This window comes from Phyllobates terribilis, unplaced genomic scaffold (assembly GCF_046119375.1).
Source record: "Phyllobates terribilis strain yellow unplaced genomic scaffold, ASM4611937v1 Scaffold_5__5_contigs__length_657084704, whole genome shotgun sequence".
In the NCBI taxonomy this organism is placed as follows: domain Eukaryota; kingdom Metazoa; phylum Chordata; class Amphibia; order Anura; family Dendrobatidae; genus Phyllobates; species Phyllobates terribilis.
The window spans coordinates 149,829,255-149,855,904 of record NW_027362765.1 but is presented as its reverse complement, the minus strand read 5'-3'; the positions used below and the strand labels follow the sequence as shown (position 1 = coordinate 149,855,904).

General features: G+C 46.4%; 2 protein-coding genes across 3 annotated transcripts in view; both read right to left on the bottom strand.

The window, feature by feature from the left end:
• The window catches only part of FMNL1 (formin like 1), a 58,098-nt gene extending 54,769 nt beyond the window's left edge, over positions 1-3,329 (bottom strand). Inside the window, exon 1 of the mRNA XM_073683176.1 lies at positions 2,764-3,329. Coding sequence (XP_073539277.1) covers positions 2,764-2,922 — 159 coding nt within the window. The 5' untranslated portion in view covers positions 2,923-3,329. The remainder of the gene's footprint in view (positions 1-2,763) is intronic.
• Positions 3,330-4,867: 1,538 nt separating this feature from the next.
• LOC141272443 (myosin light chain kinase, smooth muscle-like) overlaps positions 4,868-26,650 on the bottom strand; it is a 63,186-nt gene continuing 41,403 nt past the window's right edge. For both annotated transcript variants that reach the window (XM_073683174.1, XM_073683175.1), the window contains 10 exons: positions 26,205-26,510; positions 25,463-25,565; positions 24,997-25,200; positions 24,707-24,924; positions 23,486-23,609; positions 22,858-23,010; positions 12,765-12,885; positions 9,967-10,051; positions 9,750-9,881; positions 4,868-6,619 (listed from right to left, as the gene is read on the bottom strand). In XM_073683174.1, the coding sequence (XP_073539275.1) occupies positions 6,369-6,619; positions 9,750-9,881; positions 9,967-10,051; positions 12,765-12,885; positions 22,858-23,010; positions 23,486-23,609; positions 24,707-24,924; positions 24,997-25,200; positions 25,463-25,565; positions 26,205-26,510 (1,697 nt within the window). In that variant the 3' untranslated portion in view covers positions 4,868-6,368. The remainder of the gene's footprint in view (positions 6,620-9,749; positions 9,882-9,966; positions 10,052-12,764; positions 12,886-22,857; positions 23,011-23,485; positions 23,610-24,706; positions 24,925-24,996; positions 25,201-25,462; positions 25,566-26,204; positions 26,511-26,650) is intronic.

The window sequence follows — 26,650 nt, the reverse complement described above, 5'->3', positions numbered from 1 at the left end:
TGGAGATCGGCTTTCATGCTGCTTTTGAACTGAATTTTACAAGTCCCTTCATTGGATAGCCAATGAAAGGACTGAGGAAGATGCTAGAATAGTCTAGGAGTGAGATGATGAGGACATGCACTACCGTGTTTGTTGATTCAATGTTAGGAAAAGAGCAGATTTGGAAAATTTGAGGTGTCTGGATATGGTGGAAATAATGTAAAGATAATAAAATTTTAATTTTCGCCACAATGAGTTTGAGAAAGTGGAAGGAGAAAGAGGATACGGCTGATAGATATGTCTGATAGACACTATTGAATTCTGGGTTGCAGAAAGGTGACATCAAGATTTTGATGAAGAGGAGAAGGGATCCTAGGGCAGAGTCCTGAGAGACACAAACAGAGGTGGGTGAGATGAGGAACTGGTGTGTGAATGGGAGACACTAGATGTACAGTTGTAGTGTATTTACCGATCGGTGTTATTTAATAGCCTGTTTATACTTGCAACCTGTGCTGAACAAATCTGTAGTAGATCACTCAGTGAGCATTGGCGGACATTGTTCTCGACAGCTTGAGTCCTGTTTAAGCAGAATGATGCACGCTGCCAAGAATGAGGATTTTTTGGTGCATCACAAAAGGTAATATCACCCAACAAATGAGCGTTTTGCCTATTTGTGGGGTGATCGGCAGCCTGTTAAGACTGTACAATTATCAGAAAACCAGCGTCTCTAGGAACACTTGTGTGCGATAATCATGCAGTATAAATGGACCATAAAGGAACTGCCAGAGATGGCCACTACAAAGCTGATTATTGTTGTGTATAGGTGGAGAAACGCAGTGATATTGAATATCAGATTGTAAGATTCCTATGGGGAGGTGCTACTTTCTGAACTGGGGTGGGGGGGGGGTGCTTGAAAGTACTGTAGATTGTGGTTAGATATGAGATACATTTGAAAGGCTAGACAAGGTACAAAAAGGCAGGTAAAGAGCAGAGCCAAGATGAGTCCCTCTGGGAGCGTCTGCGGAGGACCACTGTGGGTGAATGAAGGAGGTGGTGATTGGAGCATGTAGGCAGCTGAATGGCATGTGTCATTGGTGATGTGAGGGCTATTATGGCTCTGAATACAAGTTGTTATATGGCTTACATCCCCTTTGTATGTAGCCTACACCTCCAAAACTAAATATATTAATAAAATAAAGACATTTTTGTATTCAAAGTATAAATGGCCACAGCTAGTGTTGCAAATTACAATACTGATTATCGCAAATAGACTATGCATTCAGGGCCACATAGTACACACATGGATGCCAAATTGTATTAGTTTTCCTCTGTTGTGCCCATTAAAGATCAGGACTCATTAGTATTCATAGAGTGAACTATTGCTCATATCAGAAACACCCTCAGAGCAGTTATTGCTATAACAGTGCCCATAGAAGTACACTAGCCACCATGCCCCTATTACACACACTTCACCCTGCTCTTTATTCTATGTGAGTAGCTAGTTACTAGTCCCATAAATCACTGCATAATCACTTATAAGGCCACGGCCCCACTATCAGTATTTGGTCAGTCATTTTTCTCAGGAGTGGGAGACAAAACCAGGTGAGGAACAAGGTAGAAAAGAAACAAGTGCACCAATTCTTCATTTATCACCCACTCCTGATTTTGGCTCCCACTCCTGAGAAAAATACTGACCGAATACTGATAGTGGGGCCGAGGCCTAAGCATTGGAGAATACTAGTTTGAGTCTGTTATTGTCCTCGGGTCTGTGCCAGGAAATCAGAGCACTTTTTGTTGGGCAGGTTGGAAGCCATGTGAAAGAGGCCCATGAACACAATAACAATGTAAATTTTAGACAGCCCATGTTTCCAGTCCCCATTAGAGCATGCCAAGATGTGGTGTGGAGCATCTCTGACAGCAACGGGCACCTGCAAAAGGTGCAGCCTGCAAACTATGTATTTACATTGTGGTTCCCCTGGGGAAGCATTTGCCTAGAAGCCTCCTCGTGAGAAGTTAGTCTTTGGAACACCTGCTATTTTACTCTAGTTTGGACAACCCTTTATCTCTTTGTGGATCTCCAGGAAAAATCTTATAAAAGAGTTCATGTTGCTGGGTTCACAAACAAAGGTCAACTTATTTTCATGATAGGACAACCAGTAGTTCTACCAGAGAGACATCTAACAATTGTAGGCTTTGACAAACAAGCTAACAAGCAAAGCAAATCATATTAGTGATCACTCCTTGACCCATAATGTTCATTAGCATTTTGAAACAAACCCGTAATAAACCACCGATCAGCTTGTCTGTAGTCCATCAGTGGCCATTTAATGGCTTGGATCTGTAATGGCCCTTGGGTAAAGGTGCCATTCTTCTTGGAGTGGTTTGCCTGGACTATCAATGTAACCAGTGATCTGAACAGACTGGAAATGTTCCTTCAAAATCACATTTTATGATGATACACATTGCATCACATGCAAGTAAGGCTACTGTGAAAATGGATGGAAGTTGAGAAGCACATTGCGTCATACTGGTGCACTACACAACCCAAGTAGATACAAGAGAACGCATGAACTAGATTGTGAGCAATGTTGCATTTTTTAAACCAAATATGAAATTCATTTGAGAATCTAATTTCCTTCAGCTTATTTCTTAACGTTACATATAGTCATACAGTAAATTTACCCCAAGTAGATCCGAGTCTACAGATCCTCCACCCATCCTAGATCGAATTTCACACCCTTAAATCTATACATGCATTCAGCTTTATTTGTAAGGTCTACTTACCAGCACCACATTGAATTTTTCTTCCAGTTCTTCCGAATTTGGTCTTGGAAGCTTGGAAGATGATCCTTCTCTTTGTTTTTGTGGTGGAGTCCCATTTGTTGGCTGTGTCTTTGAGTCCCGGGCCTGGAACATTTCCAGGGACCCAGCTGCGTTCCCCATAATACAAGCTGCTCCTCGTTTCCACACTCCTAGCTCCAGTCTTGATACTTACAGTGATGGGGTACAAGGGTTATGTGAAGACAAGGAGAAGATCTATAAAGTATAGGAGACTTACTACAAAGTAGCAGTAAGGTTTGACGCTGACACACCCAACTTCCGATTATGTGGTCGTCTTCTATGCATCACTTGCTTGCCACAACGACCAAGGGGTACAAGCAGAAGGAAGGAAGGTGTGGCAATAGATTTTTGCAAGCGAAATAAGTGATTTACTGAGCGACAGAAGCAGAAATTACATCGTAATGTGTCTCGTCTCTTCTCCTTTCACTCTAAAGTGTCTCTCTACAGTGTCAAGATTCACTTCTTGTCCCGTTGCTAGAACTTGCTTGTGTGGCTGGCTCTTTTATTGGATGTTTAGGGGAAAGACGTACGACGCAGCTGACCACAAGGCAGAAGGAAGTAAGGTTTCAAAATCAGATGGTAGATGTTGACAGGGAGGAAGAGATAGTTGGTTTAGGTTCTTTTTTTTCTTCCCAAGTCCAAAGGATGCGGTCTAAAGTATATAGAGGAATAGTAGTATACAGCAGGAGAAGATCAATGCAGGGAGCGAGTTGGAGACACAGGGAATGGTGTATACAATGATAGAAAGGCAAGGTGCATGTGCTGAAACCAAATACCACGACAGGTTATAGGATCTCCGTACCTTCAATATTCAGGATCTGTTAACCCTAAAACCCTGCTAGCAAAGCTTGAGGTTTCATAATATTCTGCCACTTTCTTTACACATGTTACACAGAACTTTCTACAGATAGATTTGTATCTAAGAGTTTTAAATATTCCTTTTGTTGTACTTTTTGTTACTTGACTTACTATCAGAAAGAGTCCAGCCATATCCCTATGCTGCCAAGAACCAAGTCCTATGACAACACACCCCATTAATTTGACAATTTTGATATTTTTCTTTCATTCAGCAATACACTATATGGGATAAATATATTTTAATCATTCAAACATGAGCGCGGCAATACTTAATGTTGTTTTTCCTCTTTTAATATTTTTTTGGAAAAGTTAGGCAATTAGAACTTTTATATTTGTTTTATTTTAAATATAGTTTATTTTTCACATTTATTAGCCCTTCTAAGGGACTTGAACCAGTGACTGTCTGCAATGTGGCTTTTTTTTTGCTTTATTAAATATGGGCATTACCTCTTAGGTTGTTCTTTTACATTCAGAACACCAGTATTTAGGAAGTCAGGAGGGCCAATGGTCCGTGTGTTTTTATATACTATATATTATATGGGTGTATGAATAAATTAATGCGTATATAAAAAGGTCTCAGCATACACTAGTTTGATCTGTTTTTCGGATCAGACTCGCCCATTATACTCAATGAGGGCATTAAAAAATGGATACCATAATGGCACCATCTATAATTTAAATATTACAATTATTAATATAGAAAACCGTATTTGGACCATTATATTTTAAAATGTTGATGTATAAAAAGGAAGTCATACGGAACTCAATAGGGGTGAAAAAATTAAAAAAAATTATTTACAGTCCGCGGGTCTCCTTACCCAAACTCGCCAGCTTCTTATATGCCCATGATCCTGTAGAGGTCGGATCACGAGACACATGCATCATGGTCCAAGAAACACAGATATGAGAATCAGGCCCAATGCATCTGAATTAATGCCTACTGTACTGCAAGTACTTTTCAATACGAGTAAAATATCACTCATCATAAGTGCTGTAGTCATTCATGCAAAAGGTTGATAGGACTGTTCCTTAATCATTTTATCCACAGTGCTGACCATAATATTACTAACTTGCATGATGTTACCACTAGAGGGCAGCCAGTCTTAATATGCATTGGTTTTCAATTATTGATCACAAAAAAAGTGGCAGAAGCATTTCAGGGGTTAATCTTTAAAGAACGTTACACTCCTTTATCTTGAATATTCCTTTAATAAACTGTAAAATTGCTGAAACTCATAGTAGAAATAGCACAACTGAAAACGAAGACAAGAGACAAACGTCACATTCAATTCCAGTGTAAAACATACAAATGATCGTAGAGAGGACGTTTGGCACTTTATAATTTTTTTTTACAAATGAGCCACAAAGAAACAGAAGAATTGTAAAAGTGCAGTTCAGTGACACCTAACCCCTGTGACCCGATCTTTACCAATTCATTATGGAACAGAGGTGGTCAGTAGTCTGAGACAGCCTGGATTATCGACATTTTGCCCGACAATCCAGTCTTTAGGCCAAGTTGATATTTCCATTTGCATATTCAATTTTGCACATAAATTCTGTTTTTCTGATCCACTGAACGGATCTGTTCTACAGAAGCAGAGGACCCTCATTGATTATCATGGGGTAAGTCTGAATTCCGTTTAGGAAAGGAACAGAAGAAAAAAGCGCAGCATGCAGAATTTTTTTTTTTACCATTCCAAAAGTGGACACAACAGAATCAAGAACCCATGATAATCAATGGAACCACTCTGCTGCCAAAACTTTGAGACCAGTCTTGAACTGACCCCATCTTGGCATCAGAGGAGAAACCAGTATGGCAGTAGTCAATTCACCGCAATCCTCCATCACAGCGTTTTAATAATCAAATAAAATACATTTTCAATGCTGGTCTGCAATTACAAAAAAGGTTTCACAAAAAAATGATGTATAGCGCCACTCTTGTCTCTGGGTTTTGTCTGGTATTGCACCTCTTCTACATAAACGAGGTTGAGATGCTGAACATTACAACATATTGACAATAGGTGGCGCCATTTCTGGAGGCCCTCTCCTTTATGAGAAGAACCTAAGCAAACATACAGGACATTGTAGGCCCGTCCTCCATTTAGTCCTGAAAATTACAAAAGGTAGGAAAGTCTGCAGGGAAGAACTTCCATTCTGAATATTAGTGAAGTCATCTATATACTGCATGTAGCACAACATACGGAGATCATAGACACTGTACAGCAAAAGTCTGCCTATGGATTTAAACTGGTTGTCCAGGATTAGAAAAACCATGCCAACTTTCTTTCAGAAACAGAGCCACCCCTGACCATGGGGTTGTGAGTCGTATTGCAACGTGGCACCATTCATTTCAATACGGCCGAGTTGCTATACCAGTCACAACCCTTGGTTAAGGGCATTGCTGTTTTTGAATGAAAGCTGCCATGTTTTTTCTAATCCTTACAACCCCTTTAATAAAGGAGTGCTCCTCACATGCAATGTGCAGAAGATTTAATGCCCTGAGAGGTCTGCTGTATATAGCCATGTGCAATATATACATACACACCTACTGGCTATGACAGTACATAGGCTTCTCCAATCACACATTAGTATAGTAGTGGCTACTTGTGGCCAGATCTATATACCCCATGTGCTGGCTCTTGCATTCACAGGATCTAGATGGTAGGTTGTAATCTGCCGCTTCCATCTGATCAGGCAATCTTTACAGTCCCATCCCGTGGTGAACGTTCCGCCCATAGACAGTGGACAGTCAATTTTGCCGATGTTTCTGCTTGGCCATGGGAATTGGAGGCCTGACATGTATACAACCCAGCATCATTGGGCGAAACATCAGATATAATAAGCGTGCAGCTCCCCGACTCCTCGTACTCAATCTCAAATCGCTTAGACTCTTGGATTGGGGATCCAGAGAAAAACCACAAGACTTCAGGGTCTGGAAAACCTAGATGAAAGAACAAGCATGGGGAGGGGAGAGGAGTGAAAAAAAATTATTTTCTCATCTTAAAAGTACCTTAGGAAAAGCAAGTCTGTGAATGAGCGTTCATGGTGTTGCCAGTTCCCGATGGTCAGCCCTTGTAATCACACTGATTATTACCTAATGAACAAGCAAAATGCTTGGGTGATAGGATCAGGGAATGTGCTGCCGGTAACATGTACTGCATGGGGACCGAACGAACGATCGTATTGGCAATTGATCTGTCCCCATACATGTCCAGCGGTTTCATATATAGTCGATCAGCGTTCATAAAAGGTGCATTGATTTGCCAAAATCGGCCGTACTAGATGGACCTTTATTTTGTAGTGTTTTTAGTTCCAGCATATTCTACAGACTAATCACTTCCACCAGTCTCTAATCCCAATGGGACCATTCCACCTCTCATGCAGGCAAATGTAAACTATTCTGTAGATTTTAGGAAGAAGGCAGTGTACTCAATGGAAATTTACACAAACATGGGGAATATGCAAATTCTAAGGAGATATTGAACTGGTGGGAATCGATACAGGGCCACAGTTAAAAAAAGTTAAGTTTTAGAGGAGGAAAAAAGGGCAATTGGACAAGGCCTACTTTCCTAGACGTTCCCTCATAAGACGTTCCTGTCCATGGCAGTGACGAATCAGGAACTTTACCAACAATCCCATTACAATTTTAAGGGGCTTTCCAATAACATAATACTGATGATCTATCTTCAGGATCTGTAGTGTGGCACCCCAGGGGTCCGATTGCCACAGCGCAATTGCCTCCCTCACAAGAGGCAATGCCATGCCTGGAAGCAAGCAGGGGTCCCCTAGTCAGGTATACTAGCATACAACACTTTCCTGGCTCCAGACCAGCAAGGGGAGCTCCTACCCTTAGCAACTGGAATCTGGAGGCAGGGTTAGTTAGAGTTAGGAAGCGTACAAGAACCGGACACCGGAGTCCGAGGTTGTGGGGCACTGAAGGCCCAGCAGCAGAAACCGGAGGGCAGGAGACTGCAGGTCTCCTGGCCCCATCAGACGCCGGGAGGCTCAGCCCCACGATAGGTCCCAGCACCGCCACTTGGGAGCGACACTCCAGGAAGGCCCGAGCTGCCTGCCATACGGGTGAGCTCAACGACGTTTTACTCAGGGACAAGGGCCACAGCACAGCTATAAGCAGCAGGGCCCAAAGAGATTAGCCTCCAACTTCACCTGGCGAGGTGGATTCCCAACTTGCTTCCAGGCCGCCTGGACCTCTACTACCAGCTAGTACCCGTGCCCCGGTCTGCCTAACCACCGCAAGTAAAGATAAGAGGAAACCGCCATTAAGTTGTGGACTGATTATTAACTGCGCCATCCCCTGTACTACACTGTACAGCAACATCTATACCCTCACCATTTCCTGCCCCGGAGCTAAGCTCTGCCTGTGGAGAGCTGTCCCAACTCTGCTGCGTCGCCATCAGCTCCAGAGGATCTGCACCGCAGCAGCGGCTCCATATAGCCGCAATACCACAGGTGGCGTCACGAACATTATATAAAATCTATATTCCCTTTTCTTTAAAACCCCCTTTCATTGACCGCCCTGGGTCACAGACCGGGTCACCGCCACTGTGACATCCCCCAGCATCGACCGGCCACCCAGTACCCCACGGCCCAGGGGGCGCGTCAGTAGCACCTCGGACTGGCTACTAAACAGGGTGACAGAGCTGTGGTGTTCCTTTCCGCACTCAGTTTACATCTGATTTGTGTTTAGTAGAATAGACCCTTGGATAAGTCATCACTATAAGCTCTCCTCTTCTCATAGTACTGGAAAAAAACCTTTTAAAGGATATAAGAAATTGTGATCCAAACTACAACTCTAGTACCATGGACCAGGGATCGCGAACACTGTAGTCAGGGCAATGATATCTCCTGGTTATAAAACCTTTATTGTAAGCACACAGCCTAATAAGTGACAGTATCTCAGCTGCTACCTCATGCTATCCTTAGTTTACATAGCAGAGACCTGCTAAGAGATTCCCTTTAAGCGTTATGGATGATATGCAAGTCTGAAACATATACCTAAATATTGTGTTGCTTCATAAATCACAATAAGGTGCAAGGAGATTACCAGCTGTCATATTCCCCCTGAAGACGACATCAATGCTGCTGTGGTATAGAATGTGAATAATGTATTGTTCCGGATAGGTTTCCTTGTGGGCTGTAGTATTAAACGGCCTCAAGATGCCACTGTCTAGAATGTAGGTGAAAGGTGAAGTTTGCCAGTAGCATAGTAGGCATTTATGACAGTGTGAGAGTTAACTTTGTGTGAGGACAGCCCATAGTGAAATGGGCACTTTAGGAATCTCTGGGTAGTTTCCAGAAGCAGGAAGACAGTTCAGTCAGTAGTGTACAGGACTGGAGCAGAGACAGGGTCCATATACTGGCTGCTAGGGCAAAACGTGGGCCCCGTATCTCAGACAGTGGATCATCAGGCAAAAGAACCTCGCCACAAGAGTCCCCTTAGCCGGCCTCGGAAACTCAAGAGAGTCATTGAGGACCCGGGGGTGCATTCTGTCTGCAGGCGAAGATAGGACTCAAGTCTAGGACGTGGGGAGGACTAAGATCCGGATATACCGTCACTGGTGAGGAAGATTCGCTAGGGCTAGAGAATAAGGCAACAAAGATGCTTCACCTAAATTGGGAACCAGGGCTGAAGTTGTATCAAGTACCTGTGGGAACGATGACAACCCGTTGGGCTTTATCCATTATATCTGCCTGTAAATATTCCTACTTCCCAAGTAAAGTCCCAGTTATTGTTATGAACCTTGTGTCCTCTGAATTCACTGCTGCCCTGGTTCCAAAAGAAAAATGCCTGGATACAGACGTGACCGGCTGGTCAGAAGTCAGTGGAAAGCACCACATACACCGCAGAACATCAGAGGGAGAACACACTTTGCCTGTAGGGTGCCAGAGTGAGTGAGTATGGGCTACAGCTCGCCCACGACTATCTCGCTGGGGCACCTTACAAAGGGAACATTTCCAATATGGCATTATACAGTATATTTATGTTCAAACATGTAAAAAAAAATAAAATGTGTGTGTAGATGGTGACATACCAGGAGCCATCAACTTACCCTCAATGTGGCAATGGAATCGAGCAGAACTTCCTGCAACCTCAGACAGGTCATTTAGAAGGGAGGAGAAGACAGGAGGCCTCTGAAGCTGTTCCTGCAGGAAGCTGAACACCTTCTTACTTTCAGAGTCATCTGTAATAACACAACAGCACCGAATAAGAAGTTGGGAAGTAAAAGGAGAGGACCTGACAGAGACCCCCATAAGATCATGACTTACCATCTGTGGTTGGGGAGGAGTTGGAATCTGACTTGTGGCTCAGCATTGCCATCCTCTTCAGAGCCAGGACGGCTTTACCAGTTTTCTGCAGAAGAGATTGGGTTACTATTGGGTTTTTCTCCATACCCATGCTAATATTGCGTGAAGGTTTGCAGACCATCTTTCATGCAAAGAATACAAAGAATACAGGAAGCCAAATAATATCCATTTTCGTGCTATTATGCAATTTAGCAGGTGCCCTTGTGTCATTTATAGTTGCTATAACCATGGCAGTAGTCTTTGTAAATATGTTGCACCAGTGGTGAAACTTATTAGCTGACATACAAACAAAATGCTTGTTCTTCAGCTGATGGGATAGTTTACGGTCCTATAAATCATCTTGGACAGCAGCCTATCTTCCCACATAAACAAGGGATGTGCTGCCAATAATATTCCTGCAGGATGGGGACAGAACGATCATTTATCTCCCCATACAGTTTGTATTGGCCATGTGAACGGCCATTAAATAAGCACTGAGCGATTTGTATGTAGTCGACTAACTCATTAGGAGCAGAAATCTGCGATCTAGATGGACCTTAGCACAAAGACCTGCTGCATTATGAATCCAGCTCAGGTTCATTACTGACTAACTTCAGATTAGTAATGGAGAAGTAATACGGTAATTACAATTTACGAGTATGTACAGTACAGACCAAAAGTTTGGACACACCTCATTTAAAGAAATTTCTGTATTTTCATGACTATGAAAATTATACATTCACACTGAAGGCATCAGAACTATGAATTAATACATGTAGAATTATATACTTAGCAAAAAAGTGTGAAACAACTGAAAATATGTCTTATATTCTAGGTTCTTCAAAGTAGCCACCTTTTGCTTTGATGACTGCTTTGCACACTCTTGGCATTCTCTTTATGAGCTTCAAGAGGTAGTCACCGGAAAAGGTTTTCCCTTCACAGGTGTGCCCTGTCAGGTTTAATAAGTAGGATTTCTTGCCTTGTGTTGTGCAGAAGTCAGGTGGATACACAGCGGATAGTCCTACTGAATAGACTGTTAGAATTTGTATTATGGCAAGAAAAAAGCAGCCAAGTAAAGAAAAACGAGTGAAGAAATGAAGGTCAGTCAGTGCGAAAAATTGGGCAAACTTTGAAAGTGTCCCCAAGTGCAGTTGCAAAAACCATCAAGTGCTACAAAGAAACTGGCTCACATGAGGACCGCCCCAGGAAAGGAAGACCAAGAGTCACCTCTGCGTCTGAGGATAAGTTTATCCAAGTCACCAGCCTCAGAAATCGCAGGTTAACAGCTGCTCAGATTAGAGACCAGGTCAATGCCACACACAGTTCTAGCAGCAGACACATCTATACAACAACTGTTAAGAGGAGACTTTGTGCAGCAGGCCTTCATGGTAAAATAGCTGCTAGGAAACCACTGCTAAGGACAGGCAACAAGAAGAAGAGACTTGTTTGGGCTAAAGAACACAAGGAATGGACATTAGACCAGTGGAAATCTGTGCTTTGGTCTGACAAGTCAAAATTTGACATCTTTGGCTCCAACCACAGTGTCTTTGTGCGACGCAGAAAAGGTGAACGGATGGACTCTACATGCCGGGTTCCCACTGTGAAGCATGGAGGAGGAGGTGTGATGGTGTGGGGGTGCTTTGCTGGTGACACTGTTGGGGATTTATTCAAAATTGAAGGCATACTGAACCAGCTTGGCTACCACAACATCTTGCAGCGGCATGCTATTCCATCCGGTTTGCGTTTAGTTGGACCATCATTTATTTTTCAACAGGACAATGACCCCAAACACACCTCCAGGCTGTGTAAGGGCTATATGATCAAGAAGGAGAGTGATGGGGTGCTACGCCAGGTGACCAGGCCTCCACAGTCACCAGACCTGAACCCAATCGAGATGGTTTGGGGTGAGCTGGACCGTAGAGTGAAGGCAAAAGGGCCAACAAGTGCTAAGCATCTCTGGGAACTCCTTCAAGATTGTTGGAAAACCATTTCCGGTGACTACCTCTTGAAGCTCATCAAGAGAATACCAAGAGTGTGCAAAGCAGTCATCAAAGCAAAAGGTGGCTACTTTGAAGAACCTAGAATATAAGACATATTTTCAGTTGTTTCACACTTTTTTGTTAAGTATATAATTCCACATGTGTTAATTTATAGTTTTGATGCCTTCAGTGTGAATGTAAAATTTTCATAGTCCTGAAAATACAGAAAAATCTTTAAATGAGAAGGTGTGTCCAAACTTTTGTTCTGTACTGTATACCTGAGCTGTGCAGAGACAGAAATACTCCATTTCCATTAAGTTTGCGGAAAACATACGGCATTAAATATAGATTACATGTTCACAGAACCCCATGTCGTAAACTGCGTGCCCCACAGAATAGTCAACTCACATTGTAAAGCCCCCCATACACTTTAGATAACGGTCGAAAAAATTATGGTCCTATCGATTGTTAGGCTGGTAGCTTTCTTTCCTGACTTTCCATGCACAGGAGCGCGCTCTGCCAAACGCTCATGCCTTCTCCATGAGAGCGCCGCTGCCAGACCTCTCTGATGGTGCCTTACCCCTTAGAAAACAAAAGGATCGTCATTCCGAATCCTTATCACTCTCAACATCCTCTGTCGTTGGAAGAGTTGGAGGCCCCCATACACATTAGATAGTTGGACTAACCCGTCAATATTGGCAAGTTCAGTTGACCTTAGTCTGATGAGAATGGGGGGCTAAAATCTATGTTTCACTTATTTTTCCTTGCCCCCTCCTCTGTTCTGCTCTTTGTATTACTTACCTGCCATTTTTGCCTGGCCAAAAACTTTTTCATCCTTTCCTTTGACAGAGTCTTTGTGCTGGAAATGGCTTTGTCTTTAATCCAGGGGTGATTTATGGCTAGTTCTGAGGTAAGACGAGATCTAGAAAAGAACAGACGATACCAATGATATGTAATCTGTAGGAGTTTAACTTTACTACATAATTACAATATTTTCTCCACCAGGGTAGGGTGTTCAACCACTGCTGTTACACATGGGGCATCTCTTGTTACTACTGGTGGGGGCACCATTGGTCCTGATAGACCTTAGCATAAGACCAAAGGATAGTTTCCGTTCGCCCATACCTATGGAAAGACTGTTCTAGTTGTGCCAACTACATTCCCTAGCTTATTGATTGGGCGGTGTAGATTATTTAGGCGGTATGGTTATTTGTAGACAATATAAATGTTTTACTTAGCGCATGTTCATATGGGCCATATTTTCAATCCATGTACATAACAGACAGCACATGGACCAACTGTAGCCTATGGGCATCAAGTCCGATTTACGAACCAAACTAGTGCATATAAATTGTAGACTGCTCCTGTCCACTATGGGGATGAGCACATTCGCGCCAGTTATGGCCAATACGCAGACATAATTGGTCAGCGAGGTTCAGAGCTCAATGAAGTTATATATGGTGAAAATGGGCATCCATTTTTGGACCCAAGTTTATCATTGCTGTATCACTGTTATGTATAGCACAAGCAATCCCCTTAAGGGGACTATTAAATACAATAAAAAGTTAAACACACACAATAAATGTTTGGCATCTGCGTACTCGTATTGACCTGGAGAATCATATTTCCTGGTCAGTTTTACCATAATGATCATGGTAAATAAAAAAAAAAAATTGTGAAATAGCACCTTTTCTGCAAATTCCACCACACTTGGAATTTTGTTCCCGTTTTCCAGTACAAATGGTAAAATGAATGGTATAATTCAAAATTACAACTAGTTCCGCAAAAAACAAGCCCTCGCATGGCTATGTGGACGGAAGAATAAAAAAAAGGTATGACTTTTGGAAGGGATAGGGGATGGAGGGGGACAAAAGAGAAAAAAAAAACAAAAACGGAAAATGGCTTGGGGATGAAGGGTTTAAACAGATCTGACAAATATTTTTCCTCAAACTATACCTAACAGGTCCAAAGATAGATCTAAGAGGTCCACCAGGTTGCTCCTGCATATATTGATGTCAGCACGTTAATAGCCCATCACTGGAACCAAACTTCTCAATCTTTCATGGATTTGCAAGCTCGGATTAAAGATCTCATTAAGAGCAACACAATATTCCAGTTTCCTGACAATGTTAAGAGGTTCAACCTTGTTTGGACCCCCTGGGATACTTTTTGGCATCTCTTAACCATTTACACGTTTCAGGATTTTTCACTGGTGGACACAGACAGAAAAGTGACCCCATGCAAGAACAATATATGGACTCTGTGATGAACCTGTAGCCGCCATCTTGGTAATGATAAATCATATCCAGGGATGGCCACACTTCAGCAGCCCCCACCCTTGGGACCTTCTGTTAAAACGTCAACTAGATAGTTTCCCCCCATCCAGGCTCCTGTAAGATAAGAAGCCTACTTAACACTTGAATGCTAGGAGCTTCAAAGACTTCGAGAGGAAACACAGCCAGCAGGGGGGGGTGCTTCGTCTATCTGTACCTGACCATTTGTCCCATAGGACTAGTTTCTTTGTCTGTCACAAGCATGGAGGCATAAGATATAGAAACATGAATAGTACACGCATGTTGCGTGGGATGGGCCAATAAAAAAAATATCACGGCGTCCCGGAGCCATTGCGCACACAAGCCTCCGCGGTAGACGTTTGTACGTGCTCTGGAAGCCAAGATATAGCGCGGAGCCATTCCTGAGGACCGTATGGTATCATAATTGATATCAAAAGGTCGGTTACGGCGGCCCGAATCCATGGGAACCCCTGGGGGTATCATGAGACCATCCCAGAAGAAGTTATTGGGTTCCATAGAATTTGGGCTTCTGATCGAAGTTAGACCTGAGGGTGGAGACTGAGCCAGCTGACCTCACCAGCAGTGGGCGGGACGGGGCAGGTAAGATAGCAGGACAGACAAGAGACAAGGCAGTTTTTGACCCAAGAGTGGTGTGCTGAACATCTGAGCACCAGCTGAGGCCACCAAGGGGAGGAGCAGTTTGACCATGCGGTGGTAGGCCTCAGCCTGTAACAAAGAACCGTGCCTGCGACCGCAGAATCCTCTCCCTGCGTCACAAGAAAATCAAGAAACCGGTAACTGATATGCTGTGGTGATTCTGTGTGTTGTATTCCATTGTTGTATAGTTTAGCCTGACCTTATACCTGTGTATATTTAGTTGTATATCGTGTATCTGGTGTATTATTATAATCAATTACCTCAAGTAATTGTGGGCCTGCCTTTTATTCTGCATAACGAACGCACGTCCGTGGGAGCTCGGCTCAAGCCAAAAACGCTACCCAGGGTTGGTTCCTGACCCGATATAGGCCCATTCACGGACTGGGCGTATATCTAAAATAGGGACTGGTGGCAGCATACCAACTGGGGATTGGGGAAGGCTGGTAGTGACGGTCGGAGGTTCAGATATATATATTCCTGGCGCGGCCAAGGAAGATATATATACCGCCCTCACTACAGAGGGCCCCGATACCCAGTAGGTTACAGGACAGTCTCCCTGGCGACCGCTTATCCTAGGTGCAGTTCCTTGACTGACCTGAGGCTAAGAGGGCGCTAGCGAGTTGTGCGGTGTAGTGACGTTACGGTTTAGTGACGTTGAAGGGATAACACACTACCGTGTTCCCTGCGCTGGTTGCAGCTTCCTGGCACTACTTTCTCTAGGTGCAGTACCTTGACTGACCTGAGAGGTAAGGGGGCGCCAGAGAGCTGCACCCACCGGCCGGCTTTCATCACATTGGTGGCAGAGCGGTGGGATTGCAGAATAATAGTGTTGTGGGACCCCTACTCCCAGGCACTAAAGACTGCCAGTGGTAACTTCCACTGCTGGAGTCTTAAGGTCAGCCCAACATTAGACGGTCAGGCTAAAAGTATAACAAGGTGTGTGCAAACTCAGGGTTGCAGCGGTGTCGGTTACCAAGATGGCAGACGGCACCAGGAGCAAGACCCTGCAGGAGGCTAATGCTACGGTCCGTGTGGCAGGAGGGGAGGACATTGTTACTCATGGCGAGGAGGAGTCCAGCCCGGGCACCTCAGGGAGCCAGTCCCCAGTATACGGTCCCGCAGTGGGCTGCCCACCACCTACCCAGCCCAGCCTGTCCAGATCACAAGCCCTTTTACAAGCGGCTATGGCAAGTCTCCAGTCTCATGGCGATGCCGTCTACAAAACCCTCCTGGCAGCATCAGAGAAGGCAGCGGAGGAGGAGCGCGAAGCTGCAGAGCGCCGGGAGGCTGCGGAGCGTGAAGCTGCAGAGCGCCGGGAGGCTGCGGAGCGTGCAGAGCGAGCTGCGGAGCGCCAGCACCAACTGGACCTGGCCCAGCGGGGGCTTCCGCTAGAGCAACCAACCCATCAGGAGACCAAGTCGTCCAAAGTCCGAGCTGAGGACTTCCCTCTACTGGAGAAGGATGGGGACCTGGACTCCTTTCTGGTGGCATTTGAACGGACCTGTCTTCAGCACCATCTGGCCCGGGATCAGTGGGCCAGATACCTGACCCCCCGTTTGAGGGGTAAGTCCCTGGATGCCTTGGGGGACTTACCTGCCGGGGAGGTACAGAACTACGACTGCATCAAGCGGGCCCTGATCCGGCAGTACAACCTCACTCCCGAGTCGTACCGCCAGAAGTTCCGGAGCCTGCTGCGTGGCCCCAAGGACACCTGGACCGATCATATGCGGGCGCTGTTGAGAGCCGCAGAGCACTGGACCTCGGGTCTAGCGCTTACTACCCGCCAGGAGGTCCAGGAACTGTTCGTCACGGAGCAGTTCTTGTGGAACTGCCCAGAGGACCTCCGACAGTTCCTCCGTGACCGAAAACCAACAGGGGCTTCTGCTACAGCCGCCCTGGCAGACGAGTATGCCAATAACAGGGCGCCTGAGCTGAAGAAGTCTGCCAGCAGCACCTGGAGAGGGGGTAAGCCCAGTCATGCCCCTGTTTCCCCGGCCCCTAGAACACAAGGGGTGTATCCCCCTGTTGCCCTCTCCAGGCAAGGACCAGACGTAAGACGTTGTCATCTATGCAACAAACCAGGACACTTTAGGGCTGAGTGTCCCCAGCGCCAAAAGACCCCATCCCATTCCCAGAGAGCGCCCAATGTTTTGTGTGTGGGAGGGGGTGGTGGTAGGTCCCTGGACAACATCCAACCCGTCACCATAGGCCGTTCTGCGGTCATGGGACTGCGGGACACGGGCGCTGAACGAACACTGGTACGGCCTGAGGTGGTGTCCCCCCAGGACTTGGTACCAGGAAAGACTCTTTCCGTCTCCGGGGTTGGAGGCGTGGAGCCGGCACTTCCCGTTGCCATGGTGTATTTGGACTGGGGTGCCGGAAGGGGGATGCGGGAGGTGGGAGTAACGCCAAATATTCCCGCAAATGTTTTATTAGGGACCGACTTGGGGCGTCTAGTATCGCAGTATGTACCCTCTGAACCCCCAAGTTCGGCCCCCCAAGAGTGTATTGATTTGTCTGCTGCTAATGCCAACCATGTTGTATGTAGTGTGTGTCCTGCTGAGGAGGAGGGAGTGAAACCTGAGGGTAACACCTGCACAGACACAACACAAACAGGGTTAGTGAAAGCAGGTGGGGAGTGTGGGGATGCCCGCAGAGGTGCTCAGCCGGCGTGCCGTGACCTCTTGTCCTCCGGTGAGGGAGGGGGCGGGCAGGATTCTGTAGAGGGAAGCTCAGGGATGGAGAGGGGGGCAGCTACCGGCAGTGTAGGGCTCCCAGGGGTATCCAGGCTGCTGAGTATAGGCCCACTGCAGGGGGAGGAACAGGCCATGGGAGGTGGGGGTGTCCCAAGAGAGGAGCCGCCAGGTAAGACCCCAGGGCAGGAGTTCCCCACATCCGAGATGTCCAAAGGCCTAGGAAGCCTGCCTGATCGGGCGGCTTGGTCAGAAACAGAGGGGAAGCAGGCACTACCCACGGTCACAGCGGTCATAGCCGCTGTCACCAGGAGTGGGAGCGCCGGAGCCCAAGGAGCCTTGCAGAGGTCCGACGGCTTCCCCACTTCTGACCAAGTGTCTGCCGGGTCAGACAGCGGCCAGGTGACATGCCCGGAGGGGCTGACAGAGGATGTGGCAGTTTCGTCGATTCTGGCCACATCAAGTCAGGAATTTCAGGCTGCGTTGGAAGCAGACGACAGCCTGAAAGCTCTCAAGGAACAGGCGGCACAGCCTCCCATGGAGTCAGACTGCGAGCGGGTGGTCTGGGACCAGGGACGGCTGTACCGGGTAACGGTCCAGCAGGGTTCACCGGAGGCGTGGCCCAGGGACCGACAGTTAGTGGTACCCTATCCGTTCAGGGCGGAATTGTTGCGGATCGCACACGAGATTCCGATGGCCGGACACCTAGGGATCGCTAAAACCAAGGCCAGGATAGCTCAGCATTTCTACTGGCCTGGGATGGGAGCCGCGGTGGGTGCCTACTGCCGTTCGTGTGACACCTGTCAGAGGGTGGGGAAGGCGGGGCCGCGCCCCAAAGCCCCACTGGTAACTCTGCCAATCATCGAAGAGCCTTTCTCGAGGGTTGCTGTGGATCTTATTGGACCTCTGTCCACTCCCAGCCACTCCGGGAAATGCTTCATACTCACGGTAGTGGACTATGCCACCCGGTACCCGGAAGCGGTAGCTTTGTCGTCCATTCGGGCCGACAAGGTGGCTACCGCCTTACTGGAGATCTTCTCCAGAGTGGGTTTCCCCCAAGAAATGCTCACCGACCGAGGGACCCAGTTCATGTCGCGGCTGATGGAGTCCCTCTGTAAGCAAATGCAGGTGCAACATCTGGTGGCCAGCCCGTATCACCCACAGACTAATGGCCTGTGTGAGCGGTTCAATGGCACCTTAAAGCAGATGCTTAAGATGTTGGTCGACTCCCACGGGAGAGACTGGGAGCGTTACCTCCCACACCTCCTATTTGCTTACCGGGAGGTTCCGCAGGCCTCAACGGGGTTCTCCCCCTTTGAGCTCCTGTACGGGCGACGGGTACGGGGCCCCCTGGCTCTGGTGAAGGAAGCATGGGAAGGGGATTTGGCCACCCCCGAGGTGTCGGTCATCGAGTATGTCGTGCGCCACCGGGACAGGATGATGGCCTTGGCAAAGCTGGTGCAGGACAATATGGCCCAGGCCCAGGCCGACCAGAAGCGGTGGTACGACCAGAATGCTTGTGAGAGGACCTACCAGGTGGGTCAAAAGGTGTGGGTACTGGTCCCCGTACCACAGAACAAGCTTCAGGCAGCCTGGGAAGGTCCCTACTTCGTGCACCAGAAACTCAACGCCGTCACCTATCTGGTCACCCTGGATCACGCCCGTGGAAGGAGGAAGGCCTTCCACGTGAACATGATGAAGGCTCATCATGAGCGGGAAGCGACTGCCCACCCAGTGTGCAACCTTCCCGAGGAAGGAGAGGTAGAAACCCTCCTGGATCTGCTCACCCAAGCCAAGGCGGGTGGGTCCATCGAGGATGTGGGGGTTGGCCACCAGCTCACGGAGGACCAACGGTCCCAGCTGGGGACCACCCTGCACCCCTTCCGGGGGCTGTTCAGCAGCCTGCCCGGAAGGACTGAGATGGCTGTCCACGACGTGGACACTGGCGATCACCCGCCGATCCGGCGTTCAGCATATCGGGTCTCTTTCGAGGTGCAGGGAAACATGCGCCAAGAGATAGACGAGATGCTGAAGCTGGGGGTGATCCAGGCATCCAGCAGCGCGTGGGCCTCGCCTGTAGTCCTCGTACCAAAGAAGGACCGAACTACACGGTTCTGCGTGGACTACCGGGGGCTCAACGCTGTAACGGCCACCGATGCGTTCCCCATACCACGCATCGATGACCTGCTCGATCGGATGGCCGGGGCTAAGTACCTGACCATCATGGATCTGAGCCGGGGGTACTGGCAGATTCCTCTGACCCCCGCGGCAAGGGAACGCTCTGCCTTTATCACCCCTTTTGGACTGTACGAGTCCACAGTGATGCCATTCGGCATGAAGAATGCCCCTGCCACTTTTCAGCGGATGGTCAATACGCTGCTTGAGGGACTTGAAGGGTACGCGGCTGCGTACTTGGACGATATTGCAGTCTTCAGTCCCACTTGGGAGGATCACCTAGAGCACCTGCGGCAGGTGCTCGGTCGGATCCACCGGGCAGGCTTGACCATCAAGCCGGAAAAGTGCCAGCTGGGCATGAGTGAGGTCCTCTACCTGGGTCACCGGGTAGGCGGGGGGGTTCTGAAGCCAGAACCGGGGAAAGTGGATGCCATCGCATCCTGGCCCACTCCTAGGACCAAAAAGCAGGTGATGTCCTTCTTGGGGACCGCCGGGTACTATAGGAGGTTCGTCCCACACTATAGCACCCTGGCCAAGCCCCTGACGGACCTCACCAAGAAGAAGCTGCCCGTCGCAGTCGACTGGACAGTCGCCTGCGAGACAGCTTTCGGGGCACTCAAGGCCGCCCTAAGTAGCTCCCCTGTACTGCAAGCTGCCGACTTCGACCGGCCGTTTGTGGTACAGACCGACGCCAGTGACTTTGGCCTCGGTGCTGTGCTAAGTCAGGTCAACACGACAGGCCAGGAACATCCTGTCTTGTACCTGAGCAGGAAGCTACTGCCCCGGGAGGTGGCTTACTCCACGGTGGAAAAAGAATGCCTGGCAATTGTATGGGCCCTGCAGCGTCTGCAGCCCTACTTGTACGGGAGCCATTTCACCGTGGAGACGGACCACAACCCCCTCAGCTGGTTACACACGGTCTCTGGGTCGAATGGCAGGTTGCTACGCTGGAGCCTCGCTCTCCAGCAGTACCACTTCTCCATTCGCCACAGAAGAGGCCGTGACCACGGTAACGTTGACGGGTTATCCCGGCAAGGGGAGGGTGCAGAAGGACGCACGGGGGAACACAGGAATGTGCTACCCCCTCGCGCCCTCGTATAGGGGGAGGTGTGATGAACCTGTAGCCGCCATCTTGGTAATGATAAATCATATCCAGGGATGGCCACACTTCAGCAGCCCCCACCCTTGGGACCTTCTGTTAAAACGTCAACTAGATAGTTTCCCCCCATCCAGGCTCCTGTAAGATAAGAAGCCTACTTAACACTTGAATGCTAGGAGCTTCAAAGACTTCGAGAGGAAACACAGCCAGCAGGGGGGGGTGCTTCGTCTATCTGTACCTGACCATTTGTCCCATAGGACTAGTTTCTTTGTCTGTCACAAGCATGGAGGCATAAGATATAGAAACATGAATAGTACACGCATGTTGCGTGGGATGGGCCAATAAAAAAAATATCACGGCGTCCCGGAGCCATTGCGCACACAAGCCTCCGCGGTAGACGTTTGTACGTGCTCTGGAAGCCAAGATATAGCGCGGAGCCATTCCTGAGGACCGTATGGTATCATAATTGATATCAAAAGGTCGGTTACGGCGGCCCGAATCCATGGGAACCCCTGGGGGTATCATGAGACCATCCCAGAAGAAGTTATTGGGTTCCATAGAATTTGGGCTTCTGATCGAAGTTAGACCTGAGGGTGGAGACTGAGCCAGCTGACCTCACCAGCAGTGGGCGGGACGGGGCAGGTAAGATAGCAGGACAGACAAGAGACAAGGCAGTTTTTGACCCAAGAGTGGTGTGCTGAACATCTGAGCACCAGCTGAGGCCACCAAGGGGAGGAGCAGTTTGACCATGCGGTGGTAGGCCTCAGCCTGTAACAAAGAACCGTGCCTGCGACCGCAGAATCCTCTCCCTGCGTCACAAGAAAATCAAGAAACCGGTAACTGATATGCTGTGGTGATTCTGTGTGTTGTATTCCATTGTTGTATAGTTTAGCCTGACCTTATACCTGTGTATATTTAGTTGTATATCGTGTATCTGGTGTATTATTATAATCAATTACCTCAAGTAATTGTGGGCCTGCCTTTTATTCTGCATAACGAACGCACGTCCGTGGGAGCTCGGCTCAAGCCAAAAACGCTACCCAGGGTTGGTTCCTGACCCGATATAGGCCCATTCACGGACTGGGCGTATATCTAAAATAGGGACTGGTGGCAGCATACCAACTGGGGATTGGGGAAGGCTGGTAGTGACGGTCGGAGGTTCAGATATATATATTCCTGGCGCGGCCAAGGAAGATATATATACCGCCCTCACTACAGAGGGCCCCGATACCCAGTAGGTTACAGGACAGTCTCCCTGGCGACCGCTTATCCTAGGTGCAGTTCCTTGACTGACCTGAGGCTAAGAGGGCGCTAGCGAGTTGTGCGGTGTAGTGACGTTACGGTTTAGTGACGTTGAAGGGACAACACACTACCGTGTTCCCTGCGCTGGTTGCAGCTTCCTGGCACTACTTTCTCTAGGTGCAGTACCTTGACTGACCTGAGAGGTAAGGGGGCGCCAGAGCTGCACCCACCGGCCGGCTTTCATCACAGACTCTTTGCAGCCCAAGACCTCCTAAAAATGCAAAATTGCACCCGCTTTGGGAAGTAGAAATGGGGCCCCCTTAAGCCCCTGGGTTTTTCTTACAGCAGGTCATTTACCCACACTGACATTTAACCTTCTTTTTTTCTCCCCCTTCTATTGTCTGTCTATTTGATGTTTCTTCTTTTTTTTGCTATATATTTGGAATAAGGTATTTTAAAGACCTAGTTATTTTTCTTAAGAAATGTTTAGTATTTTTGTCACTGATATTGGAATGTTAAATTCTTTGAAGTTTAGCTCCTGTTAAATATGAAAAACTTCCAAGAAAAAAAAATACAATAGTGGATTTTTGTTTAATAATTGTAACATTTCTAGAGTTGATCGTACAGGCCAGTCTCCATCTGTGCGTTGATTTGCTCGGCTTTATGAAATCCGTACTGACCTTACTGACTTCACTCCCACATCTCATCTTCCTAATATAAGACAGATTGCTTACTTCATGTTCTTCTGCAGTAGCCGCCGGATGAAGTCCTTAGCAGAGTCAGATAATACAGCGTCCGTTTCTTCATCAAATTCCCAGCTCCCGGAGGTAATGTTCCGCAATGTCTCCATGTCATTCTCGCCTTGGAAAGGAGAATCTCCACTCAAGCTAAAAAGTTAATAAAAAAAATAAAATTAATATTTATTATATATATATATATTATATATATATATATATAGAGATATATATATAGATATATATATAGAGATATATATATATATAGAGATATATATATATATAGAGATATATATATATAGATATATATATAGAGATATATATATATAGAGATATATATAGAGATAGAGATATAGAGATATATATATAGAGATATATATATATAGAGATATATATAGATAGAGATATAGAGAGAGATATAGAGATATATATAGAGAGATATATATATATATATATATATATATATATATATATATATATATATATATATATATATATATATATATATATATATATATATATATATATATACACACACACACATTTTTTATAGGTCATTTCTGCAACCAGCATTCACAGCAGTCAAAGGAGAATGGTCTAAAGAGAACGATTCCGCAGAATAACTTACAGGATGTAGCAGATTACTCCGAGGCTCCACATATCAGTGGTGAACCCAACTGGTTCGAATGCAATAACTTCAGGAGCCACAAACTCTGCTGTGCCCTGCAGCACCTTCAATGGCACCCCAGGTTCTAAAAATACAAAAAAAAAAATATTATCACAACATCCGGATCCAGACATTACAGGTGCTGCTGTTGGAAATGGACAGTATCATAAGGGATTAACAGCAATTTTGCCCTAGTTTAGAGGCACATACCGACTATGTAACACAACCAGCATCCACAGTGCATGGAGCAGGCTCATCTCCTGTGCCTGCTCTATACACAGACACCTGACACAGGACACAACAGTACATCCTATTTCAGGAAGGGGATTAACATTGCAGTGGATTTCAAACGCACAGAAATGTCAATTTATGCCGCAGGATTTTTGGCATTGCAAATTAAGAAATTTTTGACAAGTTTGCAGCATTTTTTGCAGTGGATACGCTCCTTTTATATATACACCCTTTAGTCTATTAGTCTGCCGCTTGGGAAAAAAAAATATATACAAAACCTGTACATAAAAGGAATCTGCATGGTAAGCTTGAGTAAATGTAGGTACATGTTGCCTATCCTAGCGATCCTGGGGACTGACCATTACAGCCTCTTATACTGCAAATAGCTTCTTCAGAAGGAAGATTATTCTCTCAGATCTCTGATGCCATCTATTGGGTGTAACAATCCTAAAAGTCATTAATCGAACCTTTAACAAGCCCTGCCACACGAGTTTGGATAAAAAGCCAAACCAGAAACTATTTGCAGACACGTGTTTTGGGGTGTTGCCCCTCCTCAGTGAAAAACAGGAGATCCGATTTGGCTGCATGAGAGGCCTCTTACTGAGGCTCTGGGGGAAAGTTTCTCCTTGTGGATAGTGACATGTCAGTGTAAGGAGACAAAAGCCAAAATGCTCCTCTGACAAATGAAATAATGATCCTCTGGAAAATAAATATGCAAAGCTTCTTATACTACAACTCCCAGCATTTTTTAGGCAGTCCTCATATTTAACAGTTATACATGATCAGAAACAGTTTATGAGCGACTTCCTCAATGGCTGTGAATATATCTGCACTGGCGGGCATAGCAGAATTACGCAGTTCTGATCTTACAGATAGGTTCACTAGAAAAGTGACTGCAATATGCTTCCTATGTGCCATGCTGATTTCTTCCCTAGGTGAACAATTTCTCACCTAGCTTCCTGGCCAGGCCAAAGTCAATGATTTTGACTTGTGCGTTGACTTTGCTGACGCAGACAATGTTTTCAGGTTTGAGGTCCAGGTGGACTATGCCCTGCTGGTGCATGTATCCCACCCCACCGAGAATCTGTGACATATATTCAATACTTGTTATCTCCGTGTGCTCAAAATCATCCGCTACAATCCTCTCGAACAGCTCGCCACCTGCGATACTGAGAGACAGAAAGCAGTTAAAAACAAGAATAGATATCAATGAAAGGAAGGAGCGATGTGACCGAACTTACTACTCAAGCACCAGGATCACCCAGCCAGGTTCCTGGAAAGCTGCCACACAGTGCACCAGGCGAGGGTGGTGGAGCTTATTCATCAACTCAACCTCTGCCCGAGCATTTGCTATATCTTTCTGCATCCGTGCCTTAGAGAACTTCCCAGCCCGGATTTTGCCATTTGCCTTTTCTTGCAGCTTGTAAACTTGGCCGAATTTTCCCCTAAAATAAAATTCATATTAAATCATGATTGAGTATTGTGCAATCAAGTTTTGCAGCTCAGTTACCTGTAATTAGAGTTTCTACTCGAGATAAGGCCAATAGATGGAACAAGATAAGTGTCCTCAGATCACTGCAAGTTCACTTGCTTAGGATGGTGACCTTTGTACCCCCCCCCCTTAAGTGACATCCCACTTGTAAAATAGGAATTACAATGAAAATCCATAGGATATCAAAGATAAATGTTCTTCTGGTCTCCACTTACATTCCTAGCTTCTCCAGCCTAACATAAAGATTATCCACCCGATCAGTGGTGTTTATTGAGACTACTGTGTATTCAGTGGGTTCCTCACACTCGTGATCTCCATCTGTGAAGAAATGTTGCATGGAGATCAGTACAATGAGGAGTTTGTAAGAGTGGATTTACAAAATGCAGATCGATTGCAGAAATTTCCTCGACTAGCTTATACATCTGGATGAGGCTTTCAGAAATCCATGCACATGCTGCAGAGGAAAGAAAAAACAGCCAGAAAATCCACTATGGCTGCAAAATTTGCATAACCCCCTTTTGCATCCATGGTTCTGCGGTGGCGTAAATTGGAGATTTTTCATTGGGACCCACAAACTTCAAAAACTATAAATACCACAGATGTCTAATATTATTGGTCATTGCTTGCTGGTTAAAAGGGAACTTTGTCCCATTCAAAGCTCCAGGCCGCGGCTGTGACCACAAATCTTGCATCCTTGTGGTTCTGTATGTGGTCTAAGGTTGGACTTTAATCTGAGCTGCAATAACAGAACAAGCCTATGGCCAAAATGGGGTGCTGTTTATGAAGGAAGCAGTCTTGTTTTTCTAATTTTATGCACCAAAGAAATTGAAAGAACTGGCTTCTCTCCTGGGTCTATTGCCACTAGCGTTGCCCTCAATCATTGCCTTTTTGTAATCAACTGGTAGTCAATTCTCGCCCTGAGTATTTCATACTAGTAGAGCAACCTCTATGTCTTACCTCCGCAAGAAGCCATGATAACAGCGTCAGACTCCGCACCAGCTTCACTTACTCCATACATGTTGGCAGCTCTCACTCGAAACTGGTATCGTTCTCCAGGCACTAGTCCTTCCACAACATGATAAGAGGTGCTGGTACAGGTGTCTGTCAGTATCCGCCAGCGGACCTCTCCAACCTGCTTTACTTCTATACTGTATTTTAGAACCGCACTTCCACCATCATAGCTTGGCCCCGACCAGGAGAGCGTGAGAGAGGATTGCTGCAAAGCGGAGATGAGGGGCTTCCCTGAGGGTGGAGATGGGTGATCTACAAAAGAGAAAATAGAAAAAAAAGGATTCTTGTTAAACACATTGAAATGAACAACATTAAAGGCCATTTCGAGCAAACCAGAAAGTCCACAAAAGTTAGATAGATGTCTCACTTTTGGGAGTCCCATTACTGAAAAT